The following is a 21,201-nucleotide window of genomic DNA, read 5'->3' as shown; positions in this document are numbered from 1 at the left end:
TGTACCCCCCTCCCCCTCGCTACGCCTCTTGCCCCTTCCCCCCCCCCCTCGATCTGGGTTTGAGAGCCCTGGGGTGTGACTACCCCTGTTATTTATACACGGGTTTAGAGATGGTGGTATACTTTCGTTTACAAAATGTATACATTCATACGCAGTGGCGTAGCGAGGTCGGGTGTCACCCGGTGCGGCACTTAATGGTGTCCCCTCCCCCAGAGGCGTTTCGACCCTTCCCGGGGACAAACTTTCAAGTTTTCGTTTTGCACCCCCCCCCCCCCTCAAGTTTTCGATTTGCACCCCCCCCCCCCTCAAGTTTTTCTCTCTATATTTTGCTATTTTTTGACTTGGTGTCACCCCCCTAAATGGTGTCACCCGGTGCGGTCCGCACCCCCCGCCCCCCCCCCCCCCCTCGCTACGCCCCTGTTCATACGTGCAATAGATTTACATGGCTTAGCGAATCCATGTTTAGCTATGGTAATTTAAACACATTTTCGTTTAGAAAATGATTTATAGATACAACCATATGTAAATAATTAAATTAATTCATTCGTCTAACTATTGAGTTGTTATACAACACAGGTATACAATATAGCACAGTAATATTATTTTATGCCAATTATTGTTAGACTTACTGCCAGCGACTACGGTGAGAGATAGAGTTTGACACGGTTAAATGATAGCGGTATCAAAGGGAATACCGTATTTTAATTTTCGTTCGCCTTTGTTGTTAGGATTAAGGCTAAACTCAGGGTTAGAATATAATTTCATTCAACGGCTTATATAATTATAGCTAATCAGCATAATAAAACCGTAAAATATTCGCAATCGAGAGAATAAATACCTAGGAAATATACCAAGTAACAGATGTTAAATTAACTTCACGTGTTGAAAAAAAAACTCTTTGCGTGTAGATAGAACATTTAGTTTTATTTTTACCTGACGAATAACTCCCCCCTCCTCCATCTTTTAGAATTACCTTTACGAAATTAGTGGGGGTACCCCCGTTCGTTTAGTTGGGATACCAGACCACCCAGATCTCATTAAATGTATAGTGGACACTCACCTCAATCATTGGCCCACCGATCCTGCCGTTGATAGTAATGACACCACGCGATTGGCCATCACCAAGGACGCACTGGGGATCGAAGCAATCCGATTGGTTGAAAGGGCAGTCGCCGCAGTGGACGGACATGGTGTTCTTGTACCTCAGCACAAACGTGTAGTTGCATCTTTTAGGTTCGCTCCCCTTGCACGGTCGACGACATTCGTGTTGGCTGTCATCTTGTAGATACAGTCATACACACATTTAGAAGAGAATTGTAGCGTTGGAGACTGGTCAAATATAATGCAAAGATTTTTTTAAAATTCTTTCTCAGAGAAAGCCGTTTAGGTTAAGAAGTATCTTCACAGCTTGGTAATGGTGTGTTGAGGACCGCACCGAGTAACACTATCCAGTGTTTGGTTTTTGGTGTTGTGGGGGGGGGGGGGGGTGACACAAGTTTAAAATTTCAACGAGTTTTTTTTTTTTATACTTTTTCTAGAGTTGTGTTAACACGTTTAAACTAGAGAAGCGTACAGCATTTTAGCGATATTCAGAGTAGCATGGCACATCACATTACGTTTCTAGTCAAATTCTTCGTCAAATAAAACACATTTTTGACATTATTTTTCTTCTGAAACTAACATAACACGTTTGTTTGGCGTTTGTTTATTGTTATTTTCTGACAAAAATCAAATCGAGAAGCTTTAGGTGTGATGCATTACAATATCTATTGAACTTCTGAATTGTATTGTTGCAAAAAAAAAAAAAAAAGAACACCATCGAAGGTTATTTTACGTTAAATCCATCAGTTGTATTGAGATTTCCAAATTATGTTTGTCTAAATCAAAATGAGTGAAGTTACCTGTGAGCGATAAAATCCTTGTGACAATCGTGAGTACAAGAAAACACGTGTATACCCGAGTGTGAGTTGTGACGTGGTCTGCGCGTGACATGATGAGTACTGACAGACACCTGATGGCTCACATTTATAGCATTTGCACGTGTGCTTAATCCCGCTGACGGCCCATCTCATTAGCATACGAAAGACGGAATATTCACAACGACCTATCAAGGTGACCTTTTGTTTCGAGTGGCAGACGATTGGTATATATCAAATGTACTGATAGGACGATTGGTATATATCAAATTTACTGATAGGACGGTTCGTATATATCAAATTTGCTGATAAAACAGTTCGTGTATATCAAATTTACTGATAAGACATTTCACACATATAAAAAATTACTGATAATAAGGTTCGTATGTATCAAATTTACTGATAAGATTGTTCGTATATATCAAATTTACTGATAAGACGGTATATCAAATTACTGAAAAGATTGTTCTTATATATCAAATTTACAGATGAGACCCTTCGTGTATATCAAATTTACTGATAAGACTCGTCGCGTATATAAAATTTACTGATAAAATATCTGACTAACCCAGTTGTTCTTAACCTTTTTGGGTTACCGAACCCAAGCAGTTCCCTACGCGCATTCACGAACCCTTTTTTGCATTGACAAAATCGTGAATCATACTAGTGTGTGTTTGTATTAAACTCCACCGAACCCCCGAGACTGACCGAACCCCTGTGGTTCTATCGAACCCTGGTTGAGAAACGCTGAACTAAACTATAATCATTGATTCAATAACTAGTGGTCGAAAATCCAATTTCAGTTTTATGTTTTTCCTTTATCTTTGGACATTTGTATTATATTTTTAATTATTTTTTTTCTGTTATATTATTCACGAGTCTATTTTGTCTTTGTGTAAAAGTAGTCTTTATATTTGTTTCAATGGTCGCTTTATATTTTGTAAAAAAAGTGTTTTTTATATTTGTTCAAATGTTTAAGATATCTTTCTTCAAATGTTATTTACAGTCTTGTTCAAATCCTCACATCCTTTTAGTTAAAACTTCATCTTTAATATTCTTAAAATATTCCGTAAAACACGTTTGTTTATCATTTTTATATGTCCATTCAATTTTATTTATTTCAATGTCCATTTTTGATGAAATTTCCATTTCCTTTGTTCCATAGTCAACTATATCTTAAACCACATAACCGATGGCTCTTTTTAATAAAACAAATCTCGAGAGAACTCTTATTTGCCATAAAATGCATAGGCTTTTAAACATGACCATACGAATTCAGAAAACTATTTCTCAACGAAGTTTCAACTTTAACATAGCCGTGCTAGGGACCGTAATACCAGTATAGCAATAAAATGAAGCCGTTAACCTAATGAGTCATGTACAAGTATTCGTTTTAGACGTATTGCGAAAAATCGAAAACAAGAATGTATTTATAATTTATTTCACTAGACACGAATCGCATACCACGCTGTTTACTTAATTAGTTGAACTAATGAATCATGAAGTGCATCTGGTTTAATTGGGTTTAAAATATTGAAGACGCGAATCTATTTATTCTTTAGCTGAAAGAGAAATCTGCACTCCAGTAGTTTACTGGATACAGTTTCACTAATGACAGACATACGGACGGACAGACAGACGGACGTACAGACACACAGAGACAGACAGACACACAGACAGACACGGAGACAGACACAAAGACAAATACATAGACAGGCTAACGAAATAGACGTATGGAAACAACAGACACACAGATAGACACAGAGACTGTCACACAGGCAGACAGACACACAGCCTGATAACGAGACAGATAGACAGACGCACAGATAGTCACACAGAAAGACAGACTTATAGACAGGCTAACGAATTAGACGTATGGACAAAACACATACACAGACGAAATGTCGGTCGACATAATTTCACATTATTTGTGCAAATACTGCGATCAATAATATAAGCCAACATCACTTTTTTAAACTCTCGGTCTATCGAGATTATCAGGGTATTTAACATACAGATCGCTCATAATTAACACAGAACATTGTAGTAACTGATTATTAATTTAGCTTTAGTGATTTGTACTTGTCATGGTATTTAACATACAAATCGTTTATAATTAACACAGAACATTGTAGTGACTGATTATTAATTTAGCTTTAGTGATTTGTACTTGTCATGGTATACCGTTTATCCCATGGGGCTGACATTTTGAACAGTGTTTCTTCCAGACTTTTTTCTCCGGGGGGGCACTTGAAATTTTCGGGGGGGGCGGTAGACTTTCTTCGGGGGGCGGACACTGTTAAAAGTATATATTTTCTATATAAATTATATACATTTCATTTCGTTCGGGGGGGCGGTAAAAATTTTTCGGGGGGGGGGCTTCGCCCCCCCGAAGAGATGCCTGGAAGAAACTCTGATTTTGAATGAGTATAGCAATGTCAATTACAACGAAGCTCTTTGTACGTGAAGGGTTGCTTACTTTCTCCATTCACATTTACACTGGTAAAGGGCTGAATGGTGTGGAGTTTTATAGACAGGCTAACTAGGGAACGGTGTGGCCTAGCGGTATACATCTAGACTGATAACCAGGGGGGGCACTTGAAATTTTCGGGGGGGGGGGGCGGTAGACTTTCTTCGGGGGGAAGGACACTGTTAAAAGTATATATTTTCTATATAAATTATATAAATTCCATTTCGTTCGGGGGGCGGGGGGGGGGGGGGGGGGCGATAAAAATTTTCGGAAGAAATTCTGCTGATAACCCGAAAGTCACGAGTTCATGTAAATACAGCGAGAAACACTAGAGCAACTAGATTAATGAATTCGTTAGAAAAAAAATATGAAAAATACTCTATTTAGTCAATGTTATATAAACACAAACAATGATAAATAGAGTTAGTAAAAGGATTTTGTTGGACAGCAGCCTACAACCAACCACAACTATACATTGCCGATACTACGACTCTAAATTTAACCTGTCTCCCTACCTCAGCCTAAACAACACACTTACAAACACACCTGCCCTAGACACCATACACCTCTTCGTGATACTCTAGCACAATACTCTTATCTTTCTCTTTCTCTAATTTCATTTCCCTTTCATTTCGACCCATCCCCCCCCCCCCCCGCACTCTCTTTTCTTTTTGACCCGTGCATTCAAGGTGAGTGCCTGTCTACGCCTATCACACACCCATCGAGACAAATCTACTTTCAGAAGACACACCGATAAACAATGCAACAAATAAAAAAAAACATTCTATAATTTTGTGTTTACTATTCAATGTTAAACAGTATTTTTTAGGTAGTGGTGTATTGTTGTTACACATAAACTGAAACATGCGAAGTTAAAATGATAATTATTAACTAATTTATTTTTTTTAAATTTAAAAAACCAAGAGATGTTAGTATGTTATTTTCAGATACTTGGGCACCCCACACACTAAACCAGATAAAAGTAATATAATAGAATCCATTGTAAGCAGAGTTTCTTCCACGCATCTTTTCGCCCCCCCCCCCCCCGAACGAAATGAAATTTATATAATTTATATAGAAAATATATACTTTTAACAGTGTGTCCCCCCCCCCGAAGAAAGTCTACCACCCCCCCCCCCCCCCCGAAAATTTCAAGTGCCCCCCCCCCCCCTCCCCCCGGAGAAAAATGTCTGGAAGAAACACTGATTGTAAGTATCCATGATAGTTCAACTAAATTACTGAAAATGGATTTCTATATATTATATCACCATGTATTCCCATTCGTGCCCAAGACACCTGGGGCAGATGGAGTAGAGTGTATCTGTTTCAATTACCTCGGGATACGAGGGAATAGTGTGGCCAACACTAAGCCCAGTCGCCCTCCCTAACAGCTGCCCATCAAACCTGAACTGACTCACTGACGTCCTACAGGTCTGGTACCCGGGATCCGAACCGCAGCTTCTCTGATTAGCAGTGATAAGCTCTACCACGTTGTCCTCTTATATATATATATATATATATATATATATATATATATATATATATATATATATATATATATATATATATATATATATATATATATATATAAGCGAAAACAAATCTTTCTTAAATTGTAACTAAACAGGATAGATATCTAACATTTTTGTTTCTTTTTCATCCAATAGGAAAATTATTTTCCCGGATAAGACAGTACAGTGGAATATTTTTGGAACGACGATACGCTTATGGATAGATTTATGGTTAGATTTAGTCTTAGTAACATGTATTAGTAACGACATCGATACAAGAAGTAATTAAGGTACGGATTTATTGAATAAAATAGAAAACCGTAGCGCAAAAAAATCATTGAAGAAAATTACATCGGAATGTTTTAATGAAAGAATTCCATCCGGCATCCCGACACGGGTCAAGTACACAGGGAAGTGCTGACTTCATTAGCTTGACGCACCAGGCCGGGTATTCCAAAGGTCTACTTATCTACAGACCACGCCCACCTCCCACGACATGACGTCACTTCCTGGTGGTTTACACCCTGAGCCATAAGTTGATATAGATTGCTGGGATTTTATTTTCTAAAATTAAAATATTGATAACTGAATTCCTGGGAAATGGTGATATTCGTCAGTTGTAGATTAATCAATAGTTATTAAGTTAATCGCCAAACGAAACCTTTCAATTAGCATTATTATAAGGGTAGCTTTATCCAATTTCAAATCTCTGTTTTGAACACTCAACTCCATTATACTAGTCGTTTAAAATCAATGCTTATATATATATATATATATATATATATATATATATATATATATATATATATATATATATATATATATATATATATACAAACCTGTATAATGTGTGTATGCGTGGTGTATGCATGTGTGGTTGTGTGTCTATAAATGTGTACATGTCTATGATTGGAATATAGTTTGTGCATATATATATATATATATATATATATATATATATATATATATATATATATATATATGGGTGTGCTCTTGTGTGTGTGTACGTGTGTATAATATTGCTAGAAATAAAATGCCGTAATCTGATACATCAGATGGTATCTTACATCAAATTTCCCCATACATAGACCTACAGGATTTGATTTGCATGCAGCAATTTAAACATTACTGAAACACAGAAACTGGATTTTCAATTTTTATTATATTTATAACAACCACAACCTCAAATCTGTATTTAGGAAGTTTCCTTGAAACACAAAGCTGATAGCGATCTGATCTGTCACTGGTAGATGCCTTTTATTCCCGGCAACACGATTTATAAGAAATGCTTTTAACAAACTTCACGGTTGAACTGTTTTCCTTTACCTCGGATTCCTAATGTAGTGCAAGGTACACAACCTTATGATCTAACTCGGATAAGATTTTCGGTGCTTTCCCTTCAATTGCGTAGTCCCTTACTAAAAATCCTAAACTTAAAAGTAACAGGAGCTAACAAGCCGTTGTTACTGACAACATCTATGGCAATGCATAATAAAACGTCTCTTACACTGTAACTCTGCAATGATGAATGAAAAAATAGCTATATTTCAAGTGTTCGATATTTCTCTTCATCTAAGTAAAGTGTTGTTTTTTCAATAGCCTCATATAATAAACCGGGAGTGATCTCCCCTAAACTTTCTCGAATATTCTAATATAACACTACGTGGGATGTCAACTCGGAATATAGACATGATTTTTGTTTACTTAAACTTTTAAAAATAGAATAAAATCTAGTAGAAAAAAAATGCGCACCAAGCTAGCACCAAAACCAAATGTGCGTAATAGTGCGCAATATTATTAGTACTTTAAAAATTTACATTAGTTTTTTGAGAAATCGGAAGTAGCGTAAATTACTACTTCCGGTCAACGGAAATTACTCAAAATTTAACAGAAGGTAGAGAAATAGCTCTTTTACTTACATATCAAATTTCATTTATCTATCTGAAATAGTACTCAAGTTATAGGCTTTTGAAATATTCAAAGTAGAAAAAGTACCACTTCCGGTTATCGGAAATCGCTCAAAAGTTGATACGGATCTACGATTTTGATAAAATACTTATATATGAAATTTCACCAGCCTAGCTGTAACGGTACTCAAGTTATCGTGTTTACACACGGACACACAGACACACAGACACACACATACACAGACATACGGACAAGATTGCAAAATTATGTTTTTCCGTATCAGTGAGGTGTAAAACGTCGAGATTTGTAAAAATCTCGATTTTTTTTTTTGCACGATTACAATACTTTCTCTATACTACGTATATACTAGAAAGTAAAAAATAATAATAAGGGGAAATAAATCTAGTATACTGACAAATGATCGGGAATCAGGAAGAAGCACTCTAGTCAGTATACACGACAGCTAAATATAGCAACACGACAGACAACTCTTATCAGTTGTATCGGGAATTTCCAGTGCTTCATAGATCTACACTTAGCCATTCAGTTCAAAGGCCTAACATAATCCTACATTTTAAAAAAAAGTAAATTATAAACTTAACTTTCGCGCACTCGTTTTATGCCACACCTCAAACTAAAATGCTGGCATAGCTAATAGGTATTCAGGTTTTCAATGATTTTTTTTTTAAATATGCATTCGAAATTATGTGTGGGCAATTATAAGTTGCCTGGAAAAGTAGCGTAGCTTAGAGAATGGGGTAGGCCTTAAGAGAGTTAAATAGATTCCTCTTATAAAACTATATAGATATAGATTATAGATATAGATATAGATATAGATGTAGATGTAGATGTAGATGTAGATGTAGATGTAGATGTAGATGTAGATGTAGATGTAGATGTAGATGTAGATGTAGATGTAGATGTAGATGTAGATGTAGATGTAGATGTAGATGTAGATGTAGATGTAGATGTAGATGTAGATGTAGATGTAGATGTAGATGTAGATGTAGATGTAGATGTAGATGTGGATGTAGATTTAAAGATAAATGTGTAGGTTTAGATAATATCTCTTTGATTTGATGAAGAATGATGCCACAGATAGACGTCATCCGCTTTAAGACAACATACGTAGCCCATCTAGGAAGAACTGTCATGGACCTTTAGTGCAATGGCAGTAACGTTTCCCCACACATCCAGAAGACAAGATGAGCTCTGCATTGGCTGGCAATATACACATTAGGGTAGATGCTACAACCTAGTTATAACAACAAAACGGATTCGCCCCTAAGTCATAAAAGTTGTGTGATTTTATCAAATTTTATAGCAAAGTCAAAACAAGTGGGCCAAGAAAATTGACTCCACCCTAAAATCTGTGGGGTATAAAAACATATTTGCATAAACGCTTAAATAAATTATTCGTAAAATAAGTCTTAAATATAAAAAAAAAGTAGTTTTTTTTCTATTGGTGACATGATAAATAAATCAGTGTTTTACAAGAGTGGAATTTTCTTTTTCCCGCTCAATAACTAAAATAATGCTTTTTTCAATCACGAATACCAGGAAAAGTATAAAAAAAAACCTAGAACTAGGTCATGGTATTTTTCGCCCCCCCCCCCAAGTTCCCCCTCTCTACCCACCCATTCCGCGGACCTGGCTATGTCCCGTTCTTGTGGTTATCGGTCCAGTTAACTTGAGTGAAAATACCCCACTAGGAAGAGGTCTATTTTTAGTCCAGTTAGGGCGGAAAATGTATTTTATGAATGCTTTCGTCATATCTAAATCTGCTATATAAATGATCTCCAATAATAAAAAAAAATAATCACACACATCTTAAGTTGAGAAATTAACTGAATTTATTTTTTTGAAAAAACATACAAAGTAAGATTTTCAAGTTATATTTTAGTTTCTGTATGCGTTATTAAAACTTCGATTTTCTCTATTTTTTTTAAAGTAGGCCTATAGTGTATTAAAAATTGTTTTATTACTGTAATGTGTATTTTTTAAAAACACATAATAGATTTAAAATAATTATCTATTTGTATTTAAAATGCACGATTTTAATTGAAACAGAGATAAATGCATTTGTATTTCATTTATTGTGTTTTTTCAAATATTACTTGTTTAATGTTGTTGTATATTTAAAATGATTTATTCTTTTAATATTCCAGCATGTTGACCAAGGCTTGTCTTCTAATCTGTATGTTTTACCTCGTATCATCTGATAATCGCTGGGATTATAGCTTTAATGGTAAGTGTCGATAGATTTACTGGTAGATTTTGGTAGCTCTATTGTTAGGTGTTGATATATCTAATGGTAGGTGTTGATAGCTTTAACGGTAGGTGTTGATAGCTTTAATGGTGGGTGTTGTTACCTTTAATGGTAGGTGTTGATAGATATAATGGTATGTGTTGATAGTTTTCTTACACGCTCATATGATAACTTTTATCAACTACGCTCTGTACGTTGATTTTGAACCCATGCTAAAGCAAGTTGTTTCCTTCTATTACTATGTAGCCACTCGAGTATAAAATAAAAATCGCTTTCAACGCTAAATTTACTTACATGTGTAAGCCCTATGTCTTAAACTTTCTTTTTCAATAGAGATAAGTTAAAAGTTTATATGATTAAGTTTAAGAATAATAAAAAAAACGGTTTGTTATTTAAGATAAATTGTACAAAATTCTGCTCAACAAGAACACCCACAATTTGTTTTAATTTAAACGACACAATGTGTATCAATGTAGTCGATGTTAGAAGAATAATGCAAAAATAAATGATTTAAAAAAAATTCTAATCACATTTGATATAATTGTTCATGCTTTGTATCGGCTGTAACAGCCGTAACAGTATCCTATCAGTAGATGGCAAATTATGGAATGCGGAAGTTCCATTTTATTTAATACAACGTATTTAATTATCGCTTTCGATGTTGTGCTTAGCATTACTTCATCAGCCTGCAAGGCTATTTTACTTTTTCTTTACTAAACATAGCAACATGTCGTTTTTTCTATTGACATCACTCATTTCATCTCTGTAGACTACACCATCAGGGACATAGTTATAGTTAACAAATGCTATAAAAAATACATAGAGCTTTGACACTTAGAGCCCATAATGCTTATCAGCTGTGCTTGTAAATTTCTGAGTACAGCAGCATTCATATCGTTATTACCAACATCATTCCTTCCATTCGTGTAGACTACACCAACCACCCGTGTAGAAGAAAATGTGACGCCAGCAGTCAGCCCTATGTGTGTCATTACGAGTGGACCGTTGAGAACTTTTACGTCATGTCCAAGGCCTGCTACAGCTGTCCCTACAACCAGAGCCACTGCTACCTGCCCCACTGTATCGCTGGGGACGGCTGGGCGAGGGGGATCAAGGTCGTGAACCGGATGTTACCTGGTCCCGCTATTGAGGTAAGGGTATCATTCAGTCATAGATTCTAAGTTCCCGGTTGATAATGCCGATTGCGCAGATGAAGAGGAATGTAGGATTCGTCGAAAGTCATAAGGGAAGATCCGTTTAGATAAGGGAGATAAAAAAAATTCAGGTTCTGAAACCTTAATGACCCTAAAATATATTTTATGGAGGGGTTAGGGAGTTGTTGATTTGAACACGCCATTACATCACTCAATAAAGCTCTAATTTTTTTTCACCACGCCCCCCCCCCTTTTCACTTTACTACGCCCACTTATTTTTCTGCCACGCCCACTCAATTCTCGACGACGCCCATTCATATCTCGACCACGCCCTCTCCATTCTCCACCACGCCCAGTCATTTCTTGACAAACGCCTATACATTTTCTCGACCACGCCTACCCTACCCGCCACAACGCCCATCCACTCTTCCACCACACGCCTTCATCGTCCGCCAAATCCGCTGTATAAAACCTTATAAAAACGAAACTTGTTTACATTATTAACATAGAAAAATGGGACATAATTCATGTTAAACCCCCACCCCACAGGTGTGTCAGAATGACACAATACAGGTGACCGTCTACAACCGTCTGGAATCTTCCGAGGGCACGAGCATCCACTGGCACGGCATCCTGCAACACGGGACCCCCTACATGGACGGGGTCAGCATGGTCACCCAGTGTCCGATACCTTTCAACGCCAAGTTTACTTACAGGTATGTAAGCGTTGTTACAGATATGTAAGCAGTGTTACTGGCATGTAATTGCTGTGATATCTCTGTCGGGGTGTCGGTTTGGGTTTTAATTAAATCAGTTGCAGGTTACTGGAACTCTGTTACCATGAAATAAAAGCAACCACTGAGGGAAGTTGGATAAATTAGCCCAGGACCAAGTTGGCTGTTAGGCAATTTTTTTTCGAAGTGACTACTCGGAAAAAGATTTTTCGGAAAAAATTTGAAATTCACTAGTTCTGCGCAGGGGGTGTAGGTCAAAAGGCCAACATCCAAAAGGCCGACAAGACAAAAGGCCGAAAACATCGCCGCAGATCAAAGCGGTAGTTTCTCTCCATTTCGCAAGAGTACCTTTTTTTCCGCTAGAACCAGCCATTTTTTGAGGCATCTATTGACGTACTGAAACCAACGTCTAACTATTGTTATATATAAAAAGAAATTCACCCACACATATAATTTTAATCATATCCCTTTATTATCTGCACATACGGTTTGTTAAAAATGTGATCGGCGTTTAACACACACGGGTCTAGCGACTTTAGTTACGCCAGCTCCTTCTTCGCTCTTGCTTCCAAACGTCTGCTTGCCTCTTAGACAAATGTCCACCTTTTCATCCCCTAAATCATCTGACCCCAGGTTCAAGGTCGAAACAAGTGGGACCCACTTCTGGCACGGCCATGCGGGGGCTCAGCGCGCGGACGGGCTGTTCGGTCCCCTGATTGTCCGCCTCCCTGAGGTCAACGAACCGTATCACCTACTCTACGACTTTGATCTATCTGAACACGTCATTCTCATCAACGACTGGACCGTAGACATGATGACCAACCGCTTGGCTAAATACGTCCATTTTGATTACGACAACAAGCCTAAACAAATGTTTATCAATGGTTAGTCCTAATTTCTCCATTAAAAAATAAACTAATTATATTATATATAATTCTATACCAACACTGTTCAAATACGAATTCAAGTCAGTAGAACGGTCCTGAGTTCACTCAGCTCTGATGGGTACTCAGAAAGGGAAAGTAAAGGCGGCTGGACATAGTGCTGACCACACTATCACTTCAAATACCGAGGTTACAGAAACAGGTGAGCTCTACTTCGTTTGCCCCATGGGTAGTCAGGTTTGAAAACGGAATTTTGTTTTTTTTTTACTTTTTATATCAACACTCCCAACCACAAATACCTACAAACACACTCATACACACACGCAAAAGACAAAAAAAAATTGGCCTTTTTTAATTAAAAAAAAATTGAAGCTCGGCAGATTTTCGTCTTTTGAATTGTCGATGTAGTTCTATTACTCTCTGTCTTCTTTAGTACACATTTTGTGCGTTTTTTTTTTAAAACATCGGACTAAATATTTAATGACGTCACTTCCGCAGGGCGGGGCGAGTATCAGGGATACCTTAACAAAACGACCAACGAGACGACCTTTACCCCAAGGTCAAGCTTCACCGTCACACCTGGTAAAAAGTATCGATTCCGTTTGATCAGCGCTGGAATCGCCAACTGCCCCATTCAGGTGAGTATCGTTAGAAGACAAAAGAAAAACAATAAGCTTAGTCTTTGGCAGAGATTCCACCAGAGGCGTAGCGACCCTCCCTGACGCCCGGGGACAAACTTTCGATTTGCACCCCCCCCCCCTAGATTTTGATTTGCACCCCCTCCCCCTCAAACTTTCGATTTGCACCCCCTCTACCTTTCAATTTATTATTCCAACCCATTTTGTCCGCCCCCCCCCCTCCCCTCGCTACTCCTCTGGATTCCACTTTGTTCGAGGGAATTAAGCTTTGTACGCAAGCGCAACTGCAGGCTGTTTCTTTTAAGCAGTTTACTATGTGCGTCCGAGGTTTTAGTTGTTGCGCATGCGGTACGGGTAAATAACATGTCATTCCCATGGTGGAAGGGGGGGGGGGGACGTAACAGAGTCCAGCACAGAAAAGCAATGTTAAATACATAGAGCCACACTAGTTTACTAGTGTTAATAGATATGATAAATTAAAATGGCTGTCTCCAAAATTATAAATCCGTTATAAAACGTTATGTATTTTTTACCCGTCCATAATTAAATCATTACAGGTTTTTTGAAAAGTAAACTTTGATGTCTTCTAAAACTTCCATCTTATTTTAATATAAAACATGGATTCGTTGGATTGTGACAAAATCCTGTTTTAGTTAATGATATCACGTATAGTATACCTATATATTAAACACTGATATACAATAGAAGTATATTTTAATATCATAAGAAAACATAATGCTTGAACTGATTATAATGCTTTGTGTTCAGTTTTCTATCGATGACCACACAATGAACGTTATTGCCAGTGATGGGAACTACCTCAAGCCCTTCATCACTGACTCCATCACCATCAACGGAGGAGAGCGTTTTGATTTTATTCTCTTCGCTGACAAGACCTCGGCTCTCAGGTAAGTTAATGTTTGGGTTAGTTATCTACAGATTGGTTAGTTTTCTACCGATGGGTTAGTTATCTACAGATGGGTTAGTTATCTACAGATGGGTTAGATATCTACATATGGGTTAGTTATCTACAGGTGGGTTAGTTATCTACAGGTGGGTTAGTTATCTACAAATGGGTTAGTTATTTACAGATGGGTTAGTTATCTACTTATGGGTTAGTTATTTACACGTGTGTATAGTAAGATATAGCTTAGTATACCATCATGTGAATTTAATTACGAAGTCTTGTTGAAAGCATTGTCGTTATATCATCAGCGTACAACCTATTCTTCGAGTTTATCTAAATCAAGTAGAGATTTAAAGAGAACGCCCTAATGGCTTAGTACAGGGGTCGGCAACCTTTTGAGTCTGAAGAGTCAGCTTGCGGCTCGCGAACCACAGGTTGCCGACCCCTGGCTAAGTACGATGCATGTATTGCCATATACAGTCCTCATCATGTGCATTTGTTTCTCCCTGTATTCCACACAGACAGTACTGGATCCGAACCCGTGGCTACAACAACTGTGCCAACTTCAAAGCTGGGCAAACAGCCATCTTGAAATACGACGGCGCACCAAATGAACTTCCGCCAGAACCGACACAATGGGAGAATGGGATACGTGACGGCATTGTGAGTTGTTTCTACCGAGCTTTACCGAATCATTCCGAATTATGCCGAGCGTTTTGGCAGAGAACCTCTATTTTGTATCTAGCATACTCTATCAATGTTTATTGAGCGCTGAAGGCAGATATTAGATATTAGCAAACTACTTTTAATCCAAAAGTCTAGAGTTCAAATTCCGGGTTTGTGTGAGTAAAACGTCCCTGAGTCCATCCAGCTCTGATGAGTACCTGACTCACGTTAAATAAAGTAGAGGCGTCTGGGCATGTAGTGCCTTCCACAATATTAAGAGGTCACCTACCCCACGTACCGTCAGGTTCAAAGGGTTACTTTACATTTTGTATGCAAGATATTGCTGGATATCTGTTAAACATTAATGTCACAAACTGCAATTGATGTCAAACTCTCTTATACACAAGTTTACATTCTGCTGAACAATTTCGGCTCATTTTGACAGAGGCGTAGCGATGGGCGAGTGGGGGTGGGGGTATTTATGTCACCGGGCGCCGACCCTAGGGGCGCCAAAATAAGCTCATTTAGCTGCTATTTTGAATTATAAATATAACAAATATATGGAAAGTTCGCGCTGGGAGGGGTCACTACGCCTCTGTATTTTGGGACTTACATAAACTAAGTAAGTACAATCTCAGTGTTTATTTTACTTCAGTGTAAACTAACGAGTGTTTCTTTCAGACTTTTTTCTCCGAGGGGGGATACTTAAAACTCGGGGGGGGGGGGGGAGCGAACACTGGTAAAAGTATATATTTTCTATATAAACTCTATTTTGTTCAAGTGTGGAGTACCCCCCTAAGAGATGACTGAAAGAAACAGTAAAACTAACAACCACACGTGATATTTAATTAACCCCTCCTGTCTCATCCTCAGCATCTAAACCCAGCTTTCCCCGTCCCACCCAACGGCTCGGCCGAAATCAAAGACATGAAATCTTACGACGACGGAGACATCGATCTCCTCACCTCCATACCTGACAAGAAATTTTACCTGGCTATCGATTTCGTGCCCATCGATAACCTGCGAGCCCACCACTTGCAGTTTTACCCGTTCAACGCTAGCAGTAAATTTTATTCCCCCCAAATCAACTTCATCACATCTGAGATGCCGCAGTCGCCGCCCCTGACACAGTTTGACGATGTCCCGCAGGTAATTTTAAAATTCCTTCAACGACGGCGGTGTTTATCTAGCCATAAACAAAGCTTTTCATTTTTACAAGCTTTTATTTAACTCACTTCCTCGTCAGTCTTTCGTCAGTCTGTCTGTCTTTAACGAAACGGCCGAGCGAAATTACAGGCACTTCTAACTGACAGATACGGTCCGTAATTGGTACGTGGGTCAAGACATGAAGACAATGCATCAAGACATTCAATTTGACTTAATTGGTCGCCTGATTAATTTTTTATGAATTAATTACTAATTTGACCAAATTAGTAGGCAGTTCTATCCAACTACTCCACACGGGTCATCACGTTCAATAGCGCGTCATCACGTTCAATGGTTTTTAGTCATGTAACTCTATGGTAAATAAAAACATGTAAAGTACTAAATAAAATTTCATAAAAATACGTTTTAATAACAAGCTTTTATTTAATAATGCACTAAAAAGGAGAAAATAAATTATACACTACTATTTAAATAACTATAAAGAAAAGCGTGGGTCTCTTCCTAAATATTTGTAAAGGTATCCAATAGATACTAAAGTCTTTTTTTCTTTATAGTTATTAAAATAGTAGTGTATAATTTATTTTCTCATTTTTTTAGTGCATTATTACATATAAGCTTGTTGTTAAAACGTTTTTATGAAATTGTTTCAATACATATTTCGTTATTAAAATTGTGTACAAAACGCACGCGGTAATGCTATCATTGTTATATGGAGATAAGAATAAGTGTTTTAGACATTTTTCCCACGGGATACTTGAAACTTCCGGACGCGACACCTAAACTTCAGGGGAGTGTGTGCAATGGTTAAAGATTGTATTTTTAAATATATTTTTTCTTCTATTTCGTCAGAGTGAAGTACTTGTTCCCGAGATTGCAATGACCCCCCCCCCCCCCCTCCTCAATTGAGATGCATGCTAAAAGTTCTTATAAGAAATAAACTTGTAAAAAAGTTATTTCTAACTCTCATTTTCAAAAGCATTACGTTAAATTCATACATAAATAATTGAACACAGTTTTAACTCTGGGCGCGGGCAAGACTTTTTGCAAAAGTGTGCTTTCAAATACTCATCACCGCGACACATAAAGTAAATATATTATGAACATGAATAATATGACAATTAATTAGTCGGACATTTTATAAAATGAATTAAACGAAGAGCTCAATTACAATAAGTATTTCTCGAAGCTAATGAGCAGATTGTACATTTTATAGCTCTCTAGAACCTCTTTTGCACGATTGTATTGGCACTCAATGTCCAGGTTTACGCGGAACTTTAATTGGATAGAGAGAAAACAGTACGGTTTTATATAAGTTTCCGTGTATGCTGTTGCTGTATATTAGATTACTATATACTACACGTTTTAAGTTCAACTCGTTGTAACTTATTAAAGAATGATAAACGCAATTATCTATTTGTGTTTACTTCAGAGTGAGTACTGTAACGCGGAGACTGTCCAGAAACAATGCACCAAGGAATGGTGCGCATGCGTACACATGTACCAGGTTGCCCTGGGAGATTTGGTGGAGCTGGTCATCGTGGATGAGGGGAAACCTGCGCATGCGTATCACCCCTTACACTTACATGGACATAGGTTCAGGGTTGTCGCCATGGACAGAGTGAGTTCTTGGATGCCAATATTTTCGTATATAACTACTAGATGCACGCTGATCCAAACACTACTACAACCAACTAACAAGACCTGTACCACATACGGTTACTGAACTGCTGCAATCTTTTCCCATATACCACATGCCCACTCCCATAAGTACAACTAAAGCCAACTACCTTAGCCAATACCACAACCATTGCACAACTACTGCCAATCATTTCCCATACATGCTACAAGATACACACTCCCACAACCGCTTCTACAACCAATAACAAGACCGGTACCACAACTGCTGCCAATCCTTTCCCATATACCAGATGCACACTTCGACAGCTGCAACCAACCACCACAACCAATACAACCATTATTACACAACTGCTGCCAATACTTTCCCATACATGCTAACAGATGCACACTACCACAACCACTACCAAAACAAACCACAACCAACTACCACACTTTCAGTCCACTAGTCTCTGATTCCCAACTGCTCCATTTTTTTACATATAAAAAAACCTATAACTAAAAACCCATAAATAAAAAAAAAACAAAAAAAGTTGTATTTGAAGTTTCAACAACAGGTCTTTTCCAATATTTAAAAAAAATGCATATTTGTAACAAAGAAAAAAAAACCAATACAAATAATTTTCAGCAAGAGATACTATTCCATATTTTTAGCTGACTGTTTAGCAAAAATCGCTCATTCTTTTTTACTTGCATTCAGTGTTTGTTTTTTTACTATCTCTGACTATCCAAGTATATAATAAAATCTGACTCCATCTGGTAGTGAAGATGAAACTTCATTGCTGTTATTTAATCCACAGCTCGGCGATTCAGTGTCAATGGATACCATCAAAGAACTGGATAAAAATGGGTTGATAAATCGTACAACTTCAAATGCGCCGCTCAAAGACACGATTATCATTCCTGATGGAGGATACACGATCCTACGCTTCAGGGCAGATAACCCAGGTATTACTTGTGTTTTGATTGAAACTAGAGTTATCCCTCTGTTTCTATTATTTCGTGTTATTGCCTGAATCCAAAATTTTAAATACCGTGTCATAAATTTGATTAAGTTCTCGATCAACAGACAACATTTTGAATGACCTCATACATAGAAAAATGCGCAAAGGAAAACTGCGCATACAAATAAAATGCGCAAATACAAACTAATTATACTGATATTCATTAATTTGGTCATATTTCGTGGAAATGTTTTACTATGCTACAATGTACATGTGGTCACTTTTTGTTAACGTCAATCTATAAGTACTCGATTTTTAGAAAAAGAAAATGCCCTTGCCCACTTTTTTGTGCGCAGTTTTCCGTTTCGCAGTTTTTCTGTCACCCTATTAAATATCTCTCAGTAGACCACCATACAATTTAATATTTTGGTAAACCAAGGTGATAAAAAATGTAACTCACTTATTATGTTGTTTTACCAGCTTCAACTCACCAGGCATATTACCAGCATTATTTTTTAAAATGGTGCCTTTCTCTCTTCCCTCTCCCCACCCCATCCCCACCCATCCCAGGCATCTGGCTGTTCCACTGCCACATCGAGTTCCACGCCGAGACCGGAATGTCTTTGGTGTTTCAAGTGGGGAACAAGACACAGTTCCCGAAAGTTCCGAAAAATTTCCCCAAGTGCGGGGACTGGGAGTTCCAGGGCTTCGACGAGGACGAGGTCAAGGTCACGACACAGGAAGTCACCACGGAGGGGGTCACGTGTCCCAGTGTGGAGGGTGGCGATGGGGAATCGGCTGCGGGGAAAAATATCTTCTCGTTCTCTGCAGTCGTCTTCATGCTTGTTTTAGAGTGTTTTGTATTTCAATAATGTTATAACTTGCAGGAAGATTCACTTTAATTATTACAAAAAACATTTATTTCATTATGCGAATTAATTCTCAAAAAGCACTATGCGTGTTTTTTAAACAATGAAAATCAGGCAAGAACGACAACAATAATTGTTTCTTTCAACACGGGGTGCCCATGTTTGTGCAATAAAGATTGCGATAGTTGGAAACCATGAAATCATGTTGTATGGAATCTGTTATTTTTAAAAATTCTTAAAACAGTATTTTTCACATTTACTTCTGAATTGTATATAGGTGCAATACAGGATGGGCTGACCATAAGCAAACCCTGTAACTTTGATTTACAATGATTATTTATCTCTTACTATAGCATCATCATTTGCTGTCCTAAACATTAAAGGCTATTGCCTGTCTATATATATATATATATATATATATATATATATATATATATATATATATATATATATATATATATATATATATATATATATATATATATATATATATATGTATATATATATATATATGTATATATATATATATATGTATATATATATATATATATATATATATATATGTATATATATATATATATATATATATATATATATATATATATATATATATATATATATATATATATAAAATTCCTTGTAATTATTTAATTTTTAATATTTTAATGTATTAAATCATTATTGTATGTGTACATTTTCTCAGTATCTATTTACTATTATGTTTACTTTCATGTATTCTGTGAATACAGTAAAATAATTAATCATAATAAAAAGCAATATTAAGTATAAACGATGTTTTGGATTGATTAAATTATTCAGAAGTTTCTTTTTTTTTAAGTTTAAAAGTTATTTACGAAAATACTTTACTAATAGTGAAGTCTTAAAATATAGATCTGATATGTAATGTTGAATCTATTCGCAAATGTATTTCAAAGAACAATTGCTAACCCGGAAGTCTTGAGTTAGGGTAACGGACTATTGTCTATAGGACATCCCTGAGTCAACCCAGCTCTAATAAATACCTGGCTCACTTTAGGTTGATTAACGGTGGCTGGGCTTAAAATGCTGATCACATTAACCACTTCATACACACAGGTAACAGAAACAGGTGCTTTACTTTCATCTATTTCATAGCCGAGACTGCTTGCTAAATTAATAACAATGATCCGACCCGCGGCGCAGTAAAAGCCGCTATTTAGTATTTTTATTTTTTACTTTTCAGTAATTCATAATTTGTTAATTTGATTCTACTAATGCTGCGACTAATAATATTTGCAGCCTCCCCTTAGTTACCTCCGCTTAGTTTCAAATCTTCCAAAAACTAAATTATCTGCCCCTAGTAGCCGTCGCTAATTCGACCCGGCTCTACGATTGTAAACATTCGGCGTGAACCACAGCTCACCAGACTGGTGGGGGGTGGGGTGATGGCGATATGGTCTGTTGCGCATGCCTGAAGAGCGATGGAGAGTTAGTGTGCGTACTTGGTGGTGTCCCGCGCAATTTGGCAACGTAGATTTTACATATACAGT

General features: G+C 37.2%; 1 protein-coding gene across 1 annotated transcript; it reads left to right on the top strand.

Annotated features, from left to right (window-relative positions):
- Positions 1 to 9,999: 9,999 nt before the first annotated feature.
- On the top strand, positions 10,000 to 19,711 carry LOC131928383 (uncharacterized). Its single transcript, XM_059284398.1, has 11 exons — positions 10,000 to 10,053; positions 11,005 to 11,225; positions 11,778 to 11,944; positions 12,596 to 12,846; positions 13,345 to 13,484; positions 14,253 to 14,392; positions 14,913 to 15,054; positions 15,931 to 16,206; positions 17,654 to 17,842; positions 18,660 to 18,807; positions 19,374 to 19,711. The coding sequence occupies exons 1-11, from the start codon at positions 10,005 to 10,007 to the stop codon at positions 19,673 to 19,675; spliced, it is 2,025 nt and encodes a 674-aa protein (XP_059140381.1). The 5' UTR covers positions 10,000 to 10,004; the 3' UTR covers positions 19,676 to 19,711.
- Positions 19,712 to 21,201: the final 1,490 nt, after the last annotated feature.

This window comes from Physella acuta, unplaced genomic scaffold, assembly GCF_028476545.2.
Source record: "Physella acuta isolate Inbredline_101_S28 unplaced genomic scaffold, ASM2847654v3 ptg001495l, whole genome shotgun sequence".
Taxonomy (NCBI): Eukaryota; Metazoa; Mollusca; class Gastropoda; family Physidae; genus Physella; species Physella acuta.
Note: the sequence above shows the minus strand (reverse complement) of the source record. Positions and strands in the feature narration are given on the sequence as shown.

What these genes read in the sequence shown, in the direction of transcription:
- LOC131928383 (XM_059284398.1), top strand. Translation starts at nt 10,005, where the DNA reads ATGTTTTACCTCGTATCATCTGATAATCGCTGGGATTATAGCTTTAAT. An exon ending in TCGCCAACTGCCCCATTCAG is followed by an intron (nt 13,485 to 14,252) that starts GTGAGTATCGTT and finishes CTTTGTGTTCAG; the next exon opens with TTTTCTATCGATGACCACAC. An exon ending in GGGTTGTCGCCATGGACAGA is followed by an intron (nt 17,843 to 18,659) that starts GTGAGTTCTTGG and finishes TTTAATCCACAG; the next exon opens with CTCGGCGATTCAGTGTCAAT.